Genomic DNA, 20,818 nt, shown 5'->3' with positions numbered 1-20,818 from the left:
TTTTTTAAAATTTTATTTTATTTTTTTACACATTTTTGTTAATCTTCTTGAATTGGGAATTTTTCTAGAAAACATTTAAAGATTATTTTTTCTTTATTTTTTGTTGTATTTTTTAAAGGAAAAAATGTGGCTTTATTTTTTCATCTTTTAAAATATGTGTCCTTTTGTTCTTCATTAAGTTTTAATGATTTTAACAAATTGGAACTTTTTTTCAATAAAATTTTGGACGTCTTTCCTTTTTAGCAATTTTTTAATTAACATTCTTAAGGACTTTATTTTTTTAAATTGGCATTTTTTTTGGCATTCATTTAAAAACCCACCCAGATCTGTGCAAATTTCCAGAATATTTCCCTGTTATTTGGAGATACTACGGCCATTCTAAAAAACGCATTTACAATTTGTGCAATAAAAAAAAACTTTGTGCAAAAGTTTCTGATGTGTGTCATGACAGAAATGTTATTAATGCTGCCCCCCCCCCAAAAAAACACCTCAATTAAAAATACCATTAATTATTGAAAAAAAGTCATATTTTTAGAAGAACTCACTACAGGTGACAGGTTTCATAACATGAAAAATATACATCAGTATTTTGTCTTTGTACATTAGGCAAAACTGCAATAGTTCAGTGAGCAGAATAACGGAGAGATTGTGGATTCGGAGAGAGAGCAACAAAACAAAAAGGGGCACACACACGGTACACACAAACACTCATTTGCAAACAAAATCCCGGAAACATTCAGCAAAAAAAACAAACAAAACTGAAACAAAAATTACAATAAAGCATGCATAACAATTCCTACTGAGGACAACACAGACGAGGAAAAGAGAGGCTGCTAAAAGAACAGAATACTGGAGGACGAGACCTCGAATCCAATCAGGATATCAAAAATTAACACTTCATACTCGGGGGAGTTATTGCTACACCAAATTGTTACCATTATACAGAGTCCCTGTGTACTGGCTATTAAATAAACTCATACAGAGGTGGTACACAATTTCTCCATCTGTTTTTTGTTTTTTTTTTAACACTTGTTCAATGCAGGGTGAAGTGGCCAAGCATTTTATTTAGGAGGCACTTTTGAAAAAAGATCAACAAAATTTAGCATGCACAAAAAATGAAGTGATGGTAAGACTTGTGATGGAGGAAGAATTTTTTAAAAATCAGGTTCATGTTGAGTTCCCTTCATCGGTCGATCTCGTCTGTCGCTCGAACTCTTCGCAGGTCGACGTTCCTCCGACGGCGTCTCTTTTTCAGACTCTTAAAAAAAAGAACGTAAAGCATGCCGGAGCGGAGAGAGGGAACACGGAGAGAAGTAAGTCTAAGTGAACCAGCGCTATTCATTTGGTCTAAGTGTGTTGGCGGCTGAAGGAGGGAGCTTATATATTATCCGGTTTAGTCTGTGCTATATACATGTCTTTACAATATCTTCCTGAATGTTGAAGCAGTTCATAGACTTGAAAAATGTTTTTTTTTTTGTTTTAATCATCTTCTGGGTTTTTTTCGTTTGTTTTGATTTGAGTTGGCACTTGCTTGGCGGGTTTTTCGGTCAGCAGTGGTAGTCACCGTTATGTTCTATTGCAGCCTACAGCAGCCGGTCTGTTCCTGCCGGAGCGACGGAGGACGAGCCTGGCGAACAGGGTGGAAGAGTGCAGGAGACAGTGCCATGTTGATTTATCAATTAGAGACCTGTGAGAAACAAAAAAAAAACACGCGTGTGTTAGGAGGCAGCGAGGATGACGACACAAGTCACAACAACAGGAAGGAAAATGAAAACGATCTGCGGCGCTGCACGCCCTCTGAGTGGCCTCTTACACTTACAAACTGTATATCTTATGTATGGAGGACAATAAACACACGGATAAATAAACTGATAATAAACAAAAGTAGAAACAAATACTGATATAAATAATTAAAAATGAAAATAAATGTGTAAAAAATACAGAAACAAAAAAAATATGAAAATAAATTAATAAATGCAGAAATAAATATACAATTTAGTATAAAAACGGCCAAATAAATAAAAATATATAAACTACCTTTATTTATTTATATATTTATTTTGGCATTTATTAAGGTTTCTGTATTTATTTATACATATGTTGGTTTCTGATCCAAAGATTTTAAATGGGGATAAAAAATAAAATAAAAATAAAAATACTTGCCCTGAAAACGTGAAGCTAAATCCTTGCTAAATATCACTCAAACGCAGTCTCTTGGCTTTTTCGTACACAGCGGGCAACTTTCCTTTTGAACGCGCCGTGTCTGTCCTCCCGCCACTCTTTCTGCAGGGGCGAAGAAAGGAAAAGAAAATGCATTTTATTTTTATACTTTTTATTACCTTTCCAATATGCTGCATACCCCTTCATTAATTCAATTATTAGATTTCTTTATAGATATACAAAAAAGGTGTATTCATAATTCATGCATTTTGTTACACATACATCCAAAACATAAACCAGTTAACCGTTAATGTGGTTTGAGATGAAACAAGAGATATTTTTGATCAGAAAAGAGGAGCAGATTTTTTAAAAACTTCACGAGAGCCCGATCGATATATTGGTCTACCGATATTTGCGGCCGTTATGAGCCTTTCGCAGACATATCGGAGCATATTCGAGCATATCGGCTGATATTTTTTCAGATATGCGCTGATGAGAGAACTTTTTGTACAGACCATGTGATGGATGTTTTAGAAATGTTCAGCAACTGACTGAAACTGAACAGCACTGATGTTTATTTAGTTATTTATTTTATTGTATTTATTCTTTATTTAAATGGTGAGCAAAGACCAAACAGTACTGATGTGTTTTTTATTTTTATAATCTTTATTTGTATGGCCAGAAAAGACTGATGCTGAACACATACAGTGCTGATGTTTATTTTATTTTTATTTATTCTTTATTTTTGTTTGTTTATAATGTTAAAATTTACAATTTAAATTTAATAAAATTTAATTTAAATTTTAATAAAAATTTAAAGTTTACAAAAGCAGCCTTCTGAGCACTTTTGCATATCAGTGCCAAATCAGAGCACAATCCACGTAGAAATGATCTAATTTCATTCCAGCTCAAAAATTCACTATATCGCTCGCCATATCAGTAATCGGTGAATTTTTTCGCTAAAAAAACGGCATCGATATCAAAAATCCCACATCAGTCGGGCTCTAATTCTCAACCATTTCTGACCTCCTTCTCTTTAAGGAGTGAACTTACTGCAGCGTCCACGTTGGCGGGTGAGTCACCGTTTGGGTCTGCCAGCATGGAGATAACACTAATCATGATGGTTTCCACCGTGTGGATAGGCAGCCAGCGCTCCTCTGGTTTCTCGTAGCCGTACTTGTCCTCTCCCGGCTCGTGCAAAATAGAAATACATACGTCGCCGTTCTTGTCAACTGGAAGAAAAAAAACACAGAGTACAATTCACGAAGCAGAAAACACAAGAGTCAGCTCATCCGCTGCCAAACTGAAGGATTATATTGTTACAGACAAAAAATATCTGAAAAATATCTGCCTCCCCTTTGAGTCAGTATTTATCAGAGGGACATCTGAGTTTACAGTGTGGACAGGTGTCTTCAAACACATCTTCATAGACTTGCTTTTATGTGATGTCTTCTGTTTTATTTCCTTTAATTTACGTATTTATGTATTGTTTTATATTGACATAGTGCATCCTGCATTTCGCATTATTGTCCTCTGGTTTTAATTTAATCTGAACCCAACACTACTTTCTTCGTGCTTGTGTTCAGAAGGACTGTTTGTCTTTCTGTTGCTGTTTCACCTGCGTATCCCATTTCTGCTTTTTTTTCAGGTGCCATATAAATCAAGTAATCGTAGTTATTGGTCTGTTTTTAACTCCTGTTTTAGTTGTATTTTACATGTTTGAAATAAAAGAAAAACTCCAGGGCATTATTCTTGTTTACATCCATTCTTGTACAGTTTCATTTATTTGAATTTCAGCAACTTTTTGAAACAAAAATTAATTATTACTTAATGGTGTTTCTACTGGTTTTAAAGAAAAAAAAAACTAGTATCCCACTGTAACAAAAAAAATCTGATAATTTTATTTAAAATTCAACATATGCAACAAGTCAAGGGGTGCACTTCCTTTTTCATATCTCTGTCCCACTGAAAATCATTGTATGCATTTGAAAGTTAACGTAGAACGACACGTAACCGACACGTGTTATAATATTGAAGGTATTCTATATTATAACGCCTAAAGCTACTCAGTTTTCTCCAAAGTGGCCGCGATGCAAAACTAAATACATATATTTCTTTAAAAAAACAAGAACGAAAAATGTCATAAAATGTAACAAAAACAATTTAAATCTAGACAATAAGTGATAAAATGTAAAAAAAAAATAATAATAATAATATTACATTTGTAAAATTGATATTTCTGTTGTAATTTGCTTTTTTATTTATTCACCTTTGTATTAATTTCCCAATTTTTTTCTCACCAAATAATTTTCCAATTTCTTTATGCAGTTTTTATTATTGCTTATACATCCTTTTCAGTATACATGTTTTATTGATTTTTTTTAATTTGTTGGGATGTATTGACATCACTGAGTGAAATGTAACCTCCACTTCCTTAAAAAAGGTCTTACTAAAATAAAAAAGTCAAATATCATATCAATTTTTGCTCCACCTGGACCTACCGTTAGGGTGCCAAATATCTGTGATAAATTTCATTTTAGGCGGCCTGAGAGGGTAATCTTTGGGAAACGTCAGATGGGCTTTAAACACGCCGCCTTCGCTGTGAATAAAACAGATCACAGAAGGAAAGAAATCAATAAATCAGGTGAGTTTGTTTTTGAAAAAGCTAAATCTGCAGAGGAAATGAGTTATTTGGAGCACCACGTCTCTCCTGCTACATCCCATAATATCTGAGAGTGAGAAACTTACTACAGAGTGTCTGGAGGGCCGATGATGAGGACTTCCCATCTGTAGAGATCATTATCCTCGATCAGGCCCGCTGAGAATCCTTCCACCGGGTTTTTGTTCATCTCTACAAATAAAAACAAAAATTCACATCACCACTGGATGATATTATATCAAGCTGGGCGATATGAATCTCAATATTTTTTTCATATCAGTCGATACCGATATATATCACGATATACATCAAATCACTATTTCTGTGGAGCTTAAAGGTTCCTTTGACTCCTCAGTGAGATATGAAGATATCATCAGGTTCATTTGGGTTTAAATATTTATTTTCTGTCAGACATTGAACATGACAAATATACTGTAGAACAGCATCACCAGCTGGAGGACCTATTCTACTAAAACTCACAGAGGTCCAGTTACTAAAATTTTCTCCCAGCAAAGGTCCGAGCCGCATACCTAAAATCAATATCACCATTAACTGAACATTTTACTTTGTTTACAATTAAAGAACGATTATTTTGCTCTTTTTTGTGGTTTGTTTTTTGTCCTCATAGTTCACTGACACAGTGTCATGTGACCATGGTGTGTTGGAGTTTAATAAACATATGATTTATTATTATTTATCAAACTTTCCAGCATTATATAAAAATGAAAAGCTCCATCTGAAACAAACATGTACGCGTGTTGGAGCGGGCTGTCGGACATGTCCACCCACTGGAACATTACACCTGCCCCTGGCAATGATAATGAGAGCTCAGCGTGAGCGGCTGGATGAGACACAGAGACAGACACGCTGTGGCTGTCAAACACTCAGCTGTTCTAGAGTCAGCTGAAGTCTTTCACTGCATTTGATTCACCACGACGCTATTCTTATTATCACTGGCTGTCAAAATATGGCTGAATGCGTTCTATCGACATTCTATCGACTACGTCTTATATTTCAGTCGAGGAAAAGTTATTTCGTGATTTTTTTCATCGCCAAGCCCTTATAATATATTATTATTACATTATTATATATTCCTGCTTCATGCTGACCTTATTTAACCCTTTACCACCTGAATTGAGACCACTTTCTTGTGCTGCATTAAGACACCTTTCACTAGCATTTAACCCTTTGAAACATGAGCAAATTAGCTTGATTTCTTTCAAAGGCATTAGAAAAAGAAGGCATTGTTTATGACAATGAAGAATACATTCTCAAAAGAATAAAAGACACCCTTGTCAGCTGTTTGGAACTGGTTCGGTTCTGCGGCGTCAGGTCTCAAACAAACCACAGTCTGCTGCAAAGTTTGTTTAAAGGCTGCTGCAAAGATCTACGATCTAATACACTGTGGAAACTAAATAGTTACATTCAGACTGTTCAGGTCCAAAAATGCTCCATTGAAACCCATTCAAACTGACATTTTTGATCCCACAGCCATCAGAGCAGAAAAACAGGACTTGTATTATTTCTGGGTGTCATTCTGGGCTTTTGACTCTGAATTTGTCATTTTGACTATTTTCCACCTGATGAGGTCATTTTGACCATATTTGGCATATGGAGGAAATACATGCTATTTCCACCAGGTGACCTGTCACAGTCAATGTAGCTGCTGATCACTGACATATCCCAGACTGTCAGCAGCTACACTCACACACTGACATATCCCAGACTGTCAGCAGCTACACTCACACACTGACATATCCCAGACTGTCAGCAGCAAAAACAAACAAACAAACAAAAAAAGACCTACTTTACATGTAATATATTGAAAATGATTATTTTTTTTGTGTTGTTTTTCTCTCATCTATACACAGAAAGGCTGGCATCATGACAAAAACCTGGCATTTAAAGGGTTGAAATTATGAAAATTAAAAATAATATATATATATATATATATATATATATATATATATATATATATATATATATATATATATATATATATATAATAAAAATTATTATAATAATAAAGACTGATGTTGGGTAAAATACTAAACTATGAAAGTAGAAAATCATATTAATGTATAATATTTTTGTAACTTGATTTTGAAAAGTGCATCTGTGTGCAGAGCGATATGAGTGAGTATTTAACACTGCACAAAGCATAATAATGTTTAAAAATTAGTGTTGCTGCTAATCATTGACATATCTCAGGCTGGGATCATAAAAAAATCAAAATAAATAAATACAATAAAAAAAAATTACATGTAGAACATTGAAAAAAAATCAATTTTTGTTGTTTTTTTCCATCTAAAACATAGTGGCATCATGACAAAAACGTGGCATTTAAAAGGTAAAGTTATTCAAATTAATGAATATTGATATTTATTATTAGGATTTTAATACTCGCACTTAATTCAATGCGAGAAAAAAACAATATTTATGGAAGATACTTGTTATAAGCTTGATTTTGAAAAGCGCGATTTATGTGCAGAGCGATAGGAGTGTGTGTGATATTCTATCGGGTTATAAATAAATAAAAAACATTTTTTTTTAAATGTAGTTAAATAAAAAATAGATTAGCTTGTTAGCTTTTGCCGCTGAGGCTAACGACAGTGACAGCTAACTCTAACACACAGCCGCTAGCGAGTTAACGTTCAACATTAACGGTTATTCGGCGTCTAAAACTGGGTCAACTCGTGAAACGTTACTTTGATTTGTGCTTGAATATGTTCGCTAAAATCGAGACGATGACACGATTATCAAACGCGACGTTTAAAGAGAGAAAAACATCGCTTGTTGTGTCGGTTGTCAGACATGTAAACACATCCAGCGAGCTAACGGGCAGGCTAACCGCTGTTAGCCAGCCCGATGCTACGGCGGATTTTAGCTGAAATCAAAACGTACCGGTCAACACACAGAAGCCGGTAAACTGTCAGCATCCACTGTGATAATAATTACTAATAATAATCATTTTGTGAATGTTATCGGTTCGGACACAGTGAGGTTGGTGTGGAAGGTTCAGGAAAAACAGTTAGCGCCGTTTGAATCACGGCTAACGGTGCGGCCGGTTACAAACAGCGGGGTGTCTGATTACCTGCGAGCTGTCTCCTGAGTAACAGCGCGGACTGAGGCTCCGTCATGCTGTTTCCGAGGCGGTGCAGCGATGATCAATGCTGATACTTTGAGGTAACGGCGTTAGTTTAACGTTCACCGAGCAGCTCTTCGTCCCCGGGATCTATTTTCCGTTTAGCATTCTCCTCATTCTTCTTCTTCGGCGGCGGCGGCTTCTCCTGCTGCTGATGATGCTTCTTCTTCGGTGGAGATTTAACCGGCGGTTGACAACCAGCGCGCAGGGCGAAACTACCGCCACCCTCAGCTCACCTGAGTGTGGCGCAGAGATTAGATCCTCTGCATTATAATAACAACCTGAGTTTCCCACAATTCAAGAAAAAGCATTCAGGCCAATGTCTAGAGTCAAGTCCAGGTCATGACACGCAAATCCCAAGTCCTTAACTTTGAGTTTCAAGTCCTAAAGATTTTATGTGTCTTAAAAAAAAGATGGTTAGCAAGTGGCTGCATGAGACTACAGGACATCATAATGTCAAACCAAACACGGCTTCAGGCCTCTTCTTATGGCGTCATGTGACCGTGGTGTGGGTCGTTTATAGCAGGCATGTCCAAAGTCTGGCCCGGGGACCAATCATGGCCTGTGGACTGATTTTACATGCCCCCTGGCTTGTCTTTGAAAATATACACTTTGTCCCACATACATTTAACTAAGATCACGTTGTATTTTTTTCATTCACCTCACTGATTCCAAGGACACATTGGACGACACAAGGACGCATTGCTGTACATCATGTGACCTATAAAAGGCCAAAAAGCGTAAAAAAAACCTTTTTTTGTGATAAATGAGTTTTGTTTTGAATTTGTGAAATTTGAGGGTTTATGGTAACCAGCTAGAGGACTGCTGCTTTCAGGAGCTCTGGAAAATTAAAGACTTTTACATTGAAAGATGAAACAGCTGTGCGTGTCTCACTTATTTGTGATTTTTTGAAAACCCATATGATGTGAGAATCAGCTGGCCCCGAGGCGTTTTCGCATGATATAATCTGGTCCCCATTCAAAAACGTTTGGACATCCCTGGTTTATATCATAAAAAAGCTGTCCATCTTTCTTAACAAAACTCACAAGAACCTTTTTTTTGTTTTTATTATTTTTTATTATTCATGGACCTCATTTTCTACAGCAATCCAAAATCTAATGGAAAAATCCCATGGGCCTTTTGAGGAGCTAACCAGGGTGTCGAAAAACATCATCCCTGCAGCTCTCTATACTCATGGTCGTACTCATTAAACTTGTGCATTGTCCCTTTATCTATCCATCAATTCTTCAACCATAAAGCAAATCATTTTAATCAGCATGTTTGCAGTTTTAGGCAAAGAGGCTGTGGTCTAGAAAGGCACCTAGAAATTGTTAGGCCCCAGACCACAAACTGATGCATTAAAATCAGATTAATTGTCGATCCATTAATAATTTAAAACAAATCTAATCTTTTCAGGACTGTGAAAAACACAGTTTTCAAAATGATCCCTGTGTACCCCTTCCTCTCAGCGCGTTTCCGTAGTGTAGTGGTTATCACGTTCGCCTAACACGCGAAAGGTCCCCGGTTCGAGACCGGGCGGAAACAAGGCTAAAATCCTTTTCTATGTTAAAGTACATATTACACCAGCTTACCAAGATCGCAAAAATAATTACACTATGATTTCTTGTGGTGATTTCTTGTTCAAATTGGATAATTATCTGTTATTTGTACTCTGCAAAAAATGAGGCGTGGCCCCTGAAAACTGAATTTCCGACGCGTTCCTGAACGCCTCCGTGTCAGGGGGAGTTTACATGTGCAGCTGCAGGATTTGGGGGCGTGCAGCTGCAGCTCGTGAGGAGTTTTGGCTCGAAATCTTCATGACCGCAGACCTCTCCAACCTCTCCCACCACCGGAGACACCGGTGTGTGCTCCGGTGTCCGGTAAGTGCTCATACTCAGCCGCTCCGTGCGAACAGACGCGTCTGTGCTGAATCCCGTTAGCTTCCCACTGAGAGGAGGCTAACGTGTTAGCATCACCGTCACCGGCTGTGCGTGATGCTACCTGCTGGCAGACAACATTATCTCTACCTGCTCCGGTGTGTCACGCACAATCCCGCGTTTTTCTCATTAAATGGTGTTTGAGACTTTGGAGAAGAAGTTGTGTTTGCACGCTGCGGCCATTTTGCTGCGTTCAGGTCCCACTGGTAAAAACGAGACCGTAAATATTATTAGTTCTTGTTTATAGAAGCAGCAAAATTATAAACAACAACAAAATAAATAACAAAATGAATTAAAAAACATAAATGGCACAAAATAAAACTGTTAAAAGCACACAAGTATTCTTATTTTCACGTAGTTAACCGTTAAACACCTGGATCAACATCAGTTTTTTGTGCTGCGTTCAGAGGCCTTTCACAAACATTTAAACTTTTGAAACCTGAAAAAATGGTGGATTGGATGGATTTTTAAATTTAAAAACATGGGGAGAAGCAGTTGTTAGCTTTACAAGAAATTAATGCAAACTGGAATAAAAATATGAGGTGACAAGAAGAGAATGATATGAAAATAAGCTGTACAGGAGAGGGGTTGTAACAGATATTTTAAAAACAAAAATTTTTTTTTAGATTTATATGTTGTATAATTGAACAATTAAAATTCAATTGTGCAACAGAAAAATATATATTTATTTATTTTAGCGCTTTTAAAGGTCATTTTCTTGTTTGTTTCTGTGGTTTGTTTTGTTTTTTTCCCCAGATAATTTTAAGGCAATTTTTTGTTAAGTTGCTCATTTCCCATTTTTGAAGTAAAAAGAAGCCAACTTGTTCAGGTTTTAGTGGGTTCATGCAATAAAAGTAATGTTTATTTCTATTGCACATGTCAGCAACAGGGCAATTCCAAATGCTCTACATAAAACATCAAAAGCATCGAGATAAAGCAAAAGAGAAACACATTATAAAAAATGAGTGGTACTACATGTTAACCACAGCATCGTTGTATTGTATTTTATATTCACACATAATGCATAAATGTAGCATATTTGAGGTTTGCAGAAATTTACAATATAAGAATTTTCTCCTGGTGATTTTCTTGCACTGCTCAAATATAAAGAAGGTTTGAGGTTTTCAATTTCGATGTAAACTGACTCAAAATCGATCTTCTGTCTTCACCCTCAGACTGAGAAATGGTGCAATGACAGCGGATGATGTCTGCAGTCACTCCGAAAAACAAAATCAGTATCGGGTTTCTTCTGTAAAGACTGGAAGTCTTCTTGGATCCAGTTTCTGAGTTATTGTTCAAGACGCAAACATGGACAACACTAACGAATACATCTGGCAGCGCCGCATCCACCATGGGGTCCGATATCAGAAGGGCGCAGTCCCATTCCCGGACTCGGTTGAAATCGGTTTGGAGTTCAATGTGGCGTTGGAGAGGAAAGAGAAGTTAGACATGTGTCTGCTGACAAACGGCGTGATGTTAGAGATTTGCGAGTTTGCCAAAGCGGTGACCAGGTCCGAGAGGAATTTCTTATTCGAAATGCTGGAGTTCAACTTTGACCTCGGCGTGGACGTGGACAATGACTGGCAATGCTACGACTACTCAAGGCGCATTCACAGTAAAATAAAGCTGCTCAAAGAACATATCAAGTGGAAACCTCACAGATGGAAAGAAATGTTCATTCTACCAGACCTCAACACTACAACGGAGTCCGCTGGGTCAGAGCAGCCCGGACGCTACTGCCCGAAAAGAAACACAGTCATGGATTATTCAGTCCTCTCTGAAGGCGGCAAGAAATCCACAGAACATCAGAATTCAGAGAGTAAATTAATGATAAAGAAACCAGGAGGCGTCCAATTAAAACTGACGGATGATGCTTACCCTTTCTGTAGAGCCCTCGGCGTGAATCTGGTTGTTCGACCAGACGACGCACCCAAAGAAAAACTGGACCCAAATCTGATAACCAACGGTGTGATGATGGAGCTGCTCGACTTCTCCAGAGCGCTCTGTGGAACCCACTCTGGGATAGTCCGAGACTTGGTCCAGCAAAACTTTGGGCACAAATTGGTTAAAACGCTGTTCAGTTTTCAAGTAACCAAGCTGACGGAGAGGAAGAACGCCTGCCTGACAGCCGAGGACAGGAGCGCTTTCCGAAAGGAGGTTTTTCAAGTCCAGCCTCACAAACGGGAGCAGAAGTCTAAAAAGAGAAAATATCCTGACGCAGATTACCAAGAACTGAAAGAAGTAATGATGGCCGGTGACAAAAAGGAAATGCTGATGGTCGCTGATGCAGAAGATATTGGTCAGAGTAGTGACCTGTCGTACATGTGTCCAGTTGATTTTGAGACAGACGTGCAGTCAGATTTGGAAGCCGAACCAGAAAAAATGAAATTTCTTAATGAAGCTCTGGCTGTAAAGGAGGAAGAGGAGGAAGTTTGTGTCTCCCCAGTGCAGCCTCACAACCTTTGTTCATTTAACGTTAGTCTGAAGAACACAGTTCTTCAAGTCATGGATCTGTTTTCTGAAGACAACATAGAAGAAATAGATAGTATAACTGAAAAAAAGAGATTGTGGATCAGACGTGCCACTCGCTCAAAAGAGATCCTAAAGTCCAGCAGAGTGAACGATAAGTTTGCTCACTGCAGAGAGAGAGGTTTGGATTTTAACATCGGCTCAGGCAGCAAGCAAAACTTGGATCCGCAACTGTTTACAAACTGGGTGATGTGGGAGGTTTATAAATTTGCACTTGCAATGACGAAGAGTTCACGCAATTTTTTGTTTGATATGCTGGGCAACAACTTTAACCTCGTCTTCCAAAATGAAGTGCATCAGCGCAATTTTGCGTCGTACATCAATCTTAAAGAAAAGACCTTCCAGAACCACCCGGACAGATGGGACATGGAGTTTCTCAACAGTCCTTTTCAGCTTCCTGAAACTTACAACATGGTCGATGTGACCAGTGATTTTCAGCCTAGAGTGGAAGATGAGGCAGAGCAGCAAACAAATGGGCATTCATCGTCTTCAGCTGCAAGCCACCAGACTGATGTGGAGCCACATCCGTTCTGTGAAAAGTTAGGCCTCAATCTTTGGTCGACAGAAGAACGTCCAGCGAGCCAGAAGCTTGATTTGACGGTCCTGACCATTGGCGCTGTGCTGGAAATGTTTGCCTTCAGCAGGGAGCTGTGTGGATCGCTCCGTGAGATGGTTAACGACATCCTCGAGCACAACTTTGATCTTGATCTGCACAGTGGAGCGACGGAGGCCTCGCAGGTGATCCAGAGATGGTACGCCACCCAGAAGAGCGTAATGAAAAGACAAACCACATCACCAAAAGTAGTCAGGTGGTTAAACAAGATTGTCCCTTTAAACGGTGAGTTGCTGCTTGCTCCACAACCACCGACTGTTAATGTCGTGGAAGATCTGGATTCAGAAGACTTAAATCCAGAAATGGAGGCTGTAAATGGAGATGTGGAGCTGGAGGAGAAAATGGTCGATCCATATCACTTTTGCAAAGAAATCGGACTTGACCTTGACGTCCGCTCTAAACCAAAAGGCAAAAGGAAACTGGACTTGCGAGTGCTGACTAGGGGAGTCCTTTTTGAGATGCACAAGTACGTGGAACAAAACTGCAACCGATATGTTCCTGCTCTGTATGAGATCCTGGAGCACAACTTTGATCTGAGCTCTCAGAGCCATCGGAGGGTGGAGTTTGCTTGGTCCATTGCGGCACAGGTGATCACCATCGCAGGTAAAAACGGCAGAAAGGGAGATTACTTGAATAAAGTGATTGAGTTGCCTGTCGAGGACTTGGAGTCGTCTTGGGTTGTCTGCAAAGAGGAACCGGACGACGGCTTTGTTGAGCTGGACCTTAACGATAACAATGACATCATGTTTGTTCGAGAACTGAAGCCTGTTGACATATTGGTGGAGATAGATTAGAGTCGTAGAGTTTTCCTTGCAGAAAATCAGTGTTCAGATTCAGACTCATAGTCATTATTTTTCTCAAATAGAGTGCTGCAGGATCGATCCTAGGATAGCAAAGGAATGACCCGCCCTACGATGAGTGGCTAGTTCTAATTGCCTTTTTTGGTTGGATTTATTAGATTTAGGCAAGGCTAGTGGGAATGGTCAGGGTTAGAGTAACAAAATCAGGGTAAAACAATCTAAGGCAATCCAACCGAAAACACATGGGAGTGTTGAAATGCAAACTTATTTTTGGGTTTTAGGACTCATTACTGGGATTACCTATTATCTCTGATCCAGGGATGTGGACTTGATTCCTGTGACTTGAACTCCAGTCAGACAATTTGCAGTTTTAATGACTTAAGGTTCAACTTGACAAAAGCAAAACGGAAAACAAACAAAAAACCCTTAAAATTTGACTTGCGCACCAGTGACTTGTAACCTCACTTGGACTCAAGTCTTTTGACTTGAAATGCTTGATACTTTTCCCAATCTACAAAATTTAGTACGTTAGGGCAACATGTCAGTATTATTGTTTTAAGATTAAGGTCAGTCGCAGTTATTTTAACAAACCTAATTACCCCAAAATTTTGTAAGATATAAGTAAAAAATGAACAAAAAGAAAACAACTTGAAATTAGTGGGAAAAAAGTCTTTTGACTTGAAAATACTGCATACTTTTCCCCAGTCCCCAAAATGAAAGAGTATGTTTGGCACTATTTTTTTTGCTGTTGTTTTTTTTGTTTTAACGAACTTGTTTAATAAATGCATGCAAATGTAAATATGCAATCATGATTTTTGTAAATTTCATATATTATTACTCTGTTGTAAAAATGGATTTACATTTAGTGAAGAGCACATTGTGACTTGTTTAGGACTCAAAACTCAACTTGAGACTTGCCTGTCTTGATTCGGGACTTGACTGCACAGACTAAAATGTCACTTTGTAGATTTGCATTATTGCGTAAATTAGATTTGCGGTAAACAAACATTTACGGTACTTAAACATTTTTAAGATGTGTAAAAAGCTTCAAAATTCACAGTTGGGTATTTACTGACGAATTTTATATAGTAAAACAAAGTGAAAATCACTAGAGAACTTATTTCAGGATTGTAACCAAAAACACATTAAAAATACCCAGTGACTTTGAGACTAACTGCAAAAATGCAAATTCATTTCTGGGTTTTAGGAATTATTCCTGCACCACTCTATAATTAATGAGTCATTTGGTTTGTAAAATACTTGAAGTTTGTTCCCTAAAAATGAAGATGATGTCTTCAAGTAACTTTTTTAGTCTAAAACCTAAAAGATGTTCAGTTTTCTGCCACATAAGACAAAGAAAATTAGCAAATATTGACATTTGAAAAGCCAGAACTTAAATTTTTGCTTGAATAATGCTTAATCGAAAAAAGCCACCTATTAACTAATTGTTTGTTAATCAATCAGTTGTTTCAGCAATCAAAAGAAACACAATCTTCAGTTTTACAGTAAAGATTCAACACAAAACAGTTACTAACCTTCAAAAAGGTTTTATGTGTTGCAAAGCTGTTACATTCAGCTGCATAATCTTTAGTTGTGTAGCTAAAAAATATCTGTATTTAAATATAGTTTTTTGACATGTTTGCTTCCGACCCAAATATCATACATTTAATAATAAACATTAAAGACAATGTCCACTGGATCTGACTTTGTCTGAAACTGTTCAAGTCTCGTTGTCATCTAAAAATGTGGACCAAAAGTTGAAGTAGTATCTTTGTTGATGGTTGTATTCTCCAAAGAGGTGAAATTGCTGTTAAACATAAGTGGCTGAATAAGTCATTTTCTGGCCAAAATACCCCATATTTTCAACATAGATGTGGGTGAAAACATATTTTCCTGCCTTGAATGTACTTTTTTTTCTATGTTGTGAATTAAAGTGTCTTTAAACTCAATTACATACAGCACTCCCTGTCAGAACACAGCACTTTAATATGTTCAGTGCAATTCAACTATTCACTGCAATTTTGCATATTTGCTGATGTTGCTTCTTAAACGTGATGTCCAGTGTAAAAAAATATATTTCTTTTAAAAGAATTTTAATGTGAAATTGAGTTGTTAAAGTTGTATTTTCTTATTTAAAAGTTGTTGTTTTTTTTAAATCCATCACCATGTTAAGAATGATTTAACTTTGTTTTAACCCTTGGGGACTGTTTGGTGCAATAAATAAATTTTTAAAAAATCTTTTTTTTTCATCTAAAACCGTGGCTTCATGACAAAAACCCTGCCATTCAAAGGGTTAATATTCTGAAAATTCATGAAAATTTGATATTTATGATTAGGACTGATGTTGGTTTAAAAATAAACCCAATGAAAGTTAAAAAAAATATATTAATATGTCATGTTTTGTAAGCTAGATTTTTGTGCATTTTGTGTGCAGAGTGATACGAGTGTGTGTATACAATGGTTAACCTAAATCTATTTGTTTCATGAATGATATAAAATCAGCTTTTTCAACAATTCTCATTCAGCAACAGTAACTCATTTTTTAAATTTCATGACAGACATTTCTAGAACTTCATAAAAAATAAAAACAGGCAGAAATATTTTTTGACTGCACAGCAAAATCACATTTTTAGGACTTAATTACTGGCATTAATGTCTTCATAAGAGGGTCAAAGATCAACCAGATAGTGATTTTAATTTGAATAAACTGAATTTTTGTATTCTTGTAACAAAACAAGCACTCAGATCATTAAGTAAAGTAATCTCGCCACATAAACTTAATTAAAAGTATTTCGTTTAAAATCCTTTCAAAGTAAAAGTATAAAAGGATTTATATTATAGAATAAAAGTACCTGCCCTGCTGTGACTAATATAAAATATGTGCTCTGCAATAGTACTTATCCACAGAACTTGAGTAAATATACTTTAAAAAATTCAAATATATTAAATCTTGTGTTTGTTTTAAAGGACATATTCCCAAATTCCCAAAAAGACTTGGTGTCTATTTGAAGTCTGCAGTATGCGTCTTAATGATTTTTTCTTTCCCCCACAGCTTATTATAATAATTAACTAAACTAACACTGAACATTTAAACAATTATAAGCTGATTAAGTCAATTTACATTAAAATTATTTTTTTCAAATCGTAAAAATAATTAAATGAGACTCCTAATTGGCTCATAAACTGAACAAATTAATAATTACATTTCATTTAATCTTTTGTGATTTCCCTCCCAACATGCTCTGTCGTTTATCTTCTGCGGATGATTTAAGTTTGTACCAAATTAAACAGATGCCACTAATAATCAGATTAAAAAACATGATTATGATGTTTTTATTAAAGAAAACTGGAGTGTGTCTGTTCAGTTTCCACTAGATGGAGGCAGAGTCCTACAGACGGTCTGATGGGAACTCACCAGTGTATCAGGTAAAATATTTCAGTCCTTTAACCCCTCAAAACATAAACATCAATTTTCTTGTGTTAATTTCAGGCGCTCCTCACAAGTATTTCAAACTTTGAACTCTGAGCAAAAGGGTTTGATTAATTTTGAAAAAGGCAGTAAGCAACTTGGCAAGAAATGGCCTGCAGAATGCAAGAAAGTAGTAGATTGTTAGTTGTTTTGTTTGTTTGTTAGATTTCAGAAATTATTTTAAGGAAAAAATAAGAAAGCACTTCAAGAGAACTGAATTTAGAATAATCATAGTTGGATTATTTAAATTATATTTTAAAGAATAACAATATTTTTAAGCAGTTTTTCCAAGAAATTTCCATGTTTTCTTTTCTTTGCTGTACAAATTTATTGTTGCTGTTTGTTTTTTTATTGCAAAAAAAATGTAGATTTTGATTTTTTTTTTTATAAAGCTAAGGAAAAATGTCAGGAGAACTGAATTTATAATTATCATAATAGGATTTTTAATGATTAATTGTTATGTTTTAGCAATTTTTCCAAGTAATTTCCTTCCTTTTTTGGTTTGCTTTGCAATTTTCTGAATTCACTGTATTCATTATAATTATAGTTAGATATTTAAAATTATTTTTAAAGAATAACTATAGTTTTTCAGACCGTTTCCCAAGTAATTTCCTTTTTTTTCCATTTGAATTTATTTGTTGTTGTTTTTTAGGTAATTTTCATGTACTAATGTCTTGCTTATTTCTGGATTGTTATTATTTTATTTCATTTTGATTAATTTATTTTTTGTGGAGTTTGTGATTGGTCAGTGTCAACCTTGGCAAACTCTAAAATTAATTATTAATTTTTAATAAATCACTTTAATAATTTAATGCCCCTTCTCTGAGTTCAGGTCACAGTTATTAATTAACTATATTACTAGGAATAATTATAGGCCTTATTAGTTTTACAATATTCTTTGATCACTGGCATGGTGGTGTTTAATTGTTAATTGTTCTGTACATGATATTCAAAAGGTCTGTTAATTTAATAAAGTCTTGTATAATCACATCAGTCACATGAGACATTTTACTACAAAAAAGTGCTTTTGTTTTTTTATTGATGATATTTTGTGCTAAAGAAGGATTTTGACTGCAGGACTTTTGCTTGTTTGTTGCTTGCTTTTTTGAATTAAATTAGGGAGAAAATTAATACTATTTACATTTTTTGAGACATGTCCAACAGCCTGCTCCAGCACGGACATGTCCGGCAGCCCGCTCCAGTGCAGATATCAACACTTGCACAAGGTCCTCTCTTGGCAAATTTTGAAAACTTTCACCAGAGACCTTAAGACATGATTTTAGGATGATTTAGAGCATGACCAATTGGGGGGGGGGAGTGTCCCCTTTTGGCTTTTTAGTCCCCTGTTGGTGAATGTTTAACGACATGGAGGTCCACTGTTATATAGATTCCTGAGTGCACACACACACAAATGACAAAACTCTGCAGAAATAAATTCTACAATTCTACAATTTCATTTAGCAGACGCTTTTATCCAAAGCGACGTACAACACAAGCAAGAATTTAGACTTTAGACTAAATTTTTAATTTTGAATTTAGACTAAAAAACCCTTAGTAAGTGCAAAAAGTGCTTCAGGTGTGATTGGTCACAGGTATTGCTGTCTAGTGGCAGAAGAAGTGCCGCACAGGCCCCCCCCCTTTTTTTTTTTTTTTTTGAAACCAAAGTAATAACCAGTAGCGATCTCAGCATCTGAGATTCAACAATCTCAGTATCACTACTTACGATGGCAGTCAACATACAACATCACACAACTAAATGAAGAGGAACTGCAGTGAGACAGAAATGAATAGCAAAGGAGAAGAAATAATATAACCAAATATTGATTTTTATGTTTATCTAGATTCTATGCTTTAAAAAAGCTAATTTGAAACTCCACAAATAAAAAAAAGGGCTCCAGTGAAGATTTCTTAAATAAATAATTGCATTCTGTCACCTGCTGCACTTCCTCTTGTTTCATTTCCTGTGCTGGAACATGGCTGTCAGCCTCCGTTTACATGCCTCCACTCCACCTAAAAATAAAGAGTAAAAATAAGATTCACTGCTTTACTGTCACTGTCACAGTCCTGCAGGAGGGAGGCAGCAATCATATGTTTCTGTGACAAAAAGAGACTTATGGAAACCCATTTCTGCCAATGTGATGAAAAAAAATCTTCAAGTCATTATAATGACAAACTTTCTCTAAATAATGACTTAATATGGTAATAATGATCAATAATCATTTTCTATATCTAAAAAGCATCTTGCAATATGTGGGACATTTCTTGCCAAGCTGCTTTTTTCCCCATATTTCTGAAGAAGAATTCAAACCAATTTTCTCAGCATTCAAAGGTTGAAATGCAAGAAAAGTGATGTCGATCCAGACTTCAAAGGGATAAAAACACAAATTATTATCAGCTAAAAAAAAGGCGCATTTTTTATAGACTTTCAAGTTTTACTGCAACAGAGAAAAATAAATCCTGAATGTGTTGTGGGTGTATTAACACAACCTCACCTCACCTGTATAACCACAGGTGATGAGTCCACTGCCCTGTGTGTGTGTGTGTGTGTGTGTGTGTGTGTGTGTGTGTGTGTGTGTGCGTGTGTCTGTGTGTGTCTGTGTGTCTGTGTGTGTGTGTGTGTGTGTGTGTGTGTGTGTTGGTGATAACAGCACAGAGACATATTTAGTATCTGCAGTACAAACTGACACACAGAGCACTCAACTCCTCGGGCTGCAACACACTCAGTCCCCAGAGTGCCTCATCTGCACTGACATATGGGGACACACACACAACACACACACACACACACACACACAAAACCCACTCATTTTCACCCTGATTCATAATCTGCTCAGAGACTCACTGCAGAGCTCCGACATAATCCAGTGGGACCAACGTCTGTCACTGCAGCACGTCCACATATTTAAAAATGATTAAATAAACTTTATTGACACAGGCTCACTCTGCCTCATTGCTACCTGCATGTAAAGCTCGCGGGGATTAAAATTCACCGCACCACTTCTTATTCATCTCTCTCACATTTACAAACCAAAGCAATGTATGTTTTATCGACCAACAACAACGTCAAAGACACGTCAGTGCCTAATGGGGACGAGGATTTTAGCCATTAGATCTGATCAAATTTGGAAAATCTAGAAAAGCAGAATGATTAAAATCATTTTATCCCCAGTCAAATTTGCAGAGCGCTTAACAGGAAGTTAGCCGTTTGGCTGGCAGAAGTCAACATGCATTATTCGCCCCATAAAGTGTACGATCTGAGTGATTTCACACCATTTTGGCTTCATGCACGACTGAGCAGCTTTCATATGAATGAACAGGGCCCAGCCTCAAATTCTGTATCCAGGTCTCTTAATATATCTGTTTATGACACATTAGCATGCTCGCCATGGATGTATTCAGAGAGCTGGATACAGTGCTACCTTGCTGACTCCCCCTAAAACCAAAGATATTTGCATTTTTTCAAATTTTTGTGCAGATCAAACAAACATGATGTTTATTCATCGAAA

General features: G+C 36.6%; 2 protein-coding genes and 1 non-coding gene across 3 annotated transcripts; 2 read left to right on the top strand and 1 right to left on the bottom strand.

The window, feature by feature from the left end:
* Window positions 1–509: 509 nt before the first annotated feature.
* On the bottom strand, window positions 510–8,145 carry ube2g1a (ubiquitin-conjugating enzyme E2G 1a (UBC7 homolog, yeast)). Its single transcript, XM_042499078.2, has 6 exons — window positions 7,914–8,145; window positions 4,909–5,011; window positions 4,662–4,759; window positions 3,214–3,392; window positions 2,164–2,283; window positions 510–1,687 (listed from the first exon to the last, which is right to left on the bottom strand). The coding sequence occupies exons 1-5, from the start codon at window positions 7,957–7,959 to the stop codon at window positions 2,197–2,199; spliced, it is 513 nt and encodes a 170-aa protein (XP_042355012.1). The 5' UTR covers window positions 7,960–8,145; the 3' UTR covers window positions 510–1,687; window positions 2,164–2,196.
* Window positions 8,146–9,436: 1,291 nt separating this feature from the next.
* trnav-aac (transfer RNA valine (anticodon AAC)) lies at window positions 9,437–9,509 on the top strand. Its single transcript has one exon. It is a non-coding gene; the product is annotated as a tRNA-Val (tRNA).
* Window positions 9,510–9,653: 144 nt separating this feature from the next.
* On the top strand, window positions 9,654–17,512 carry LOC148187185 (uncharacterized). The gene is made up of 2 exons (XM_088088827.1): window positions 9,654–9,844; window positions 11,077–17,512. The coding sequence occupies exon 2, from the start codon at window positions 11,210–11,212 to the stop codon at window positions 13,835–13,837; it is 2,628 nt and encodes an 875-aa protein (XP_087944953.1). The 5' UTR covers window positions 9,654–9,844; window positions 11,077–11,209; the 3' UTR covers window positions 13,838–17,512.
* The last annotated feature ends 3,306 nt before the right edge of the window (window positions 17,513–20,818 follow it).

Source organism: Plectropomus leopardus, chromosome 15 (genome assembly GCF_026936395.1).
Source record: "Plectropomus leopardus strain MGB_pleo_1.0 chromosome 15, ASM2693639v1, whole genome shotgun sequence".
Lineage (NCBI taxonomy): Eukaryota > Metazoa > Chordata > Actinopteri > Perciformes > Serranidae > Plectropomus > Plectropomus leopardus.
Note: the sequence above shows the minus strand (reverse complement) of the source record. Positions and strands in the feature narration are given on the sequence as shown.

What these genes read in the sequence shown, in the direction of transcription:
- ube2g1a (XM_042499078.2), bottom strand. Translation starts at nt 7,959, where the DNA reads ATGACGGAGCCTCAGTCCGCGCTGTTACTCAGGAGACAGCTCGCAG. An exon ending in ACTCAGGAGACAGCTCGCAG is followed by an intron (nt 5,012 to 7,913) that starts GTAATCAGACAC and finishes TTTTATTTGTAG; the next exon opens with AGATGAACAAAAACCCGGTG. An exon ending in AGATATTTGGCACCCTAACG is followed by an intron (nt 3,393 to 4,661) that starts GTAGGTCCAGGT and finishes TTTTTCTTCCAG; the next exon opens with TTGACAAGAACGGCGACGTA.
- LOC148187185 (XM_088088827.1), top strand. Translation starts at nt 11,210, where the DNA reads ATGGACAACACTAACGAATACATCTGGCAGCGCCGCATCCACCATGGG.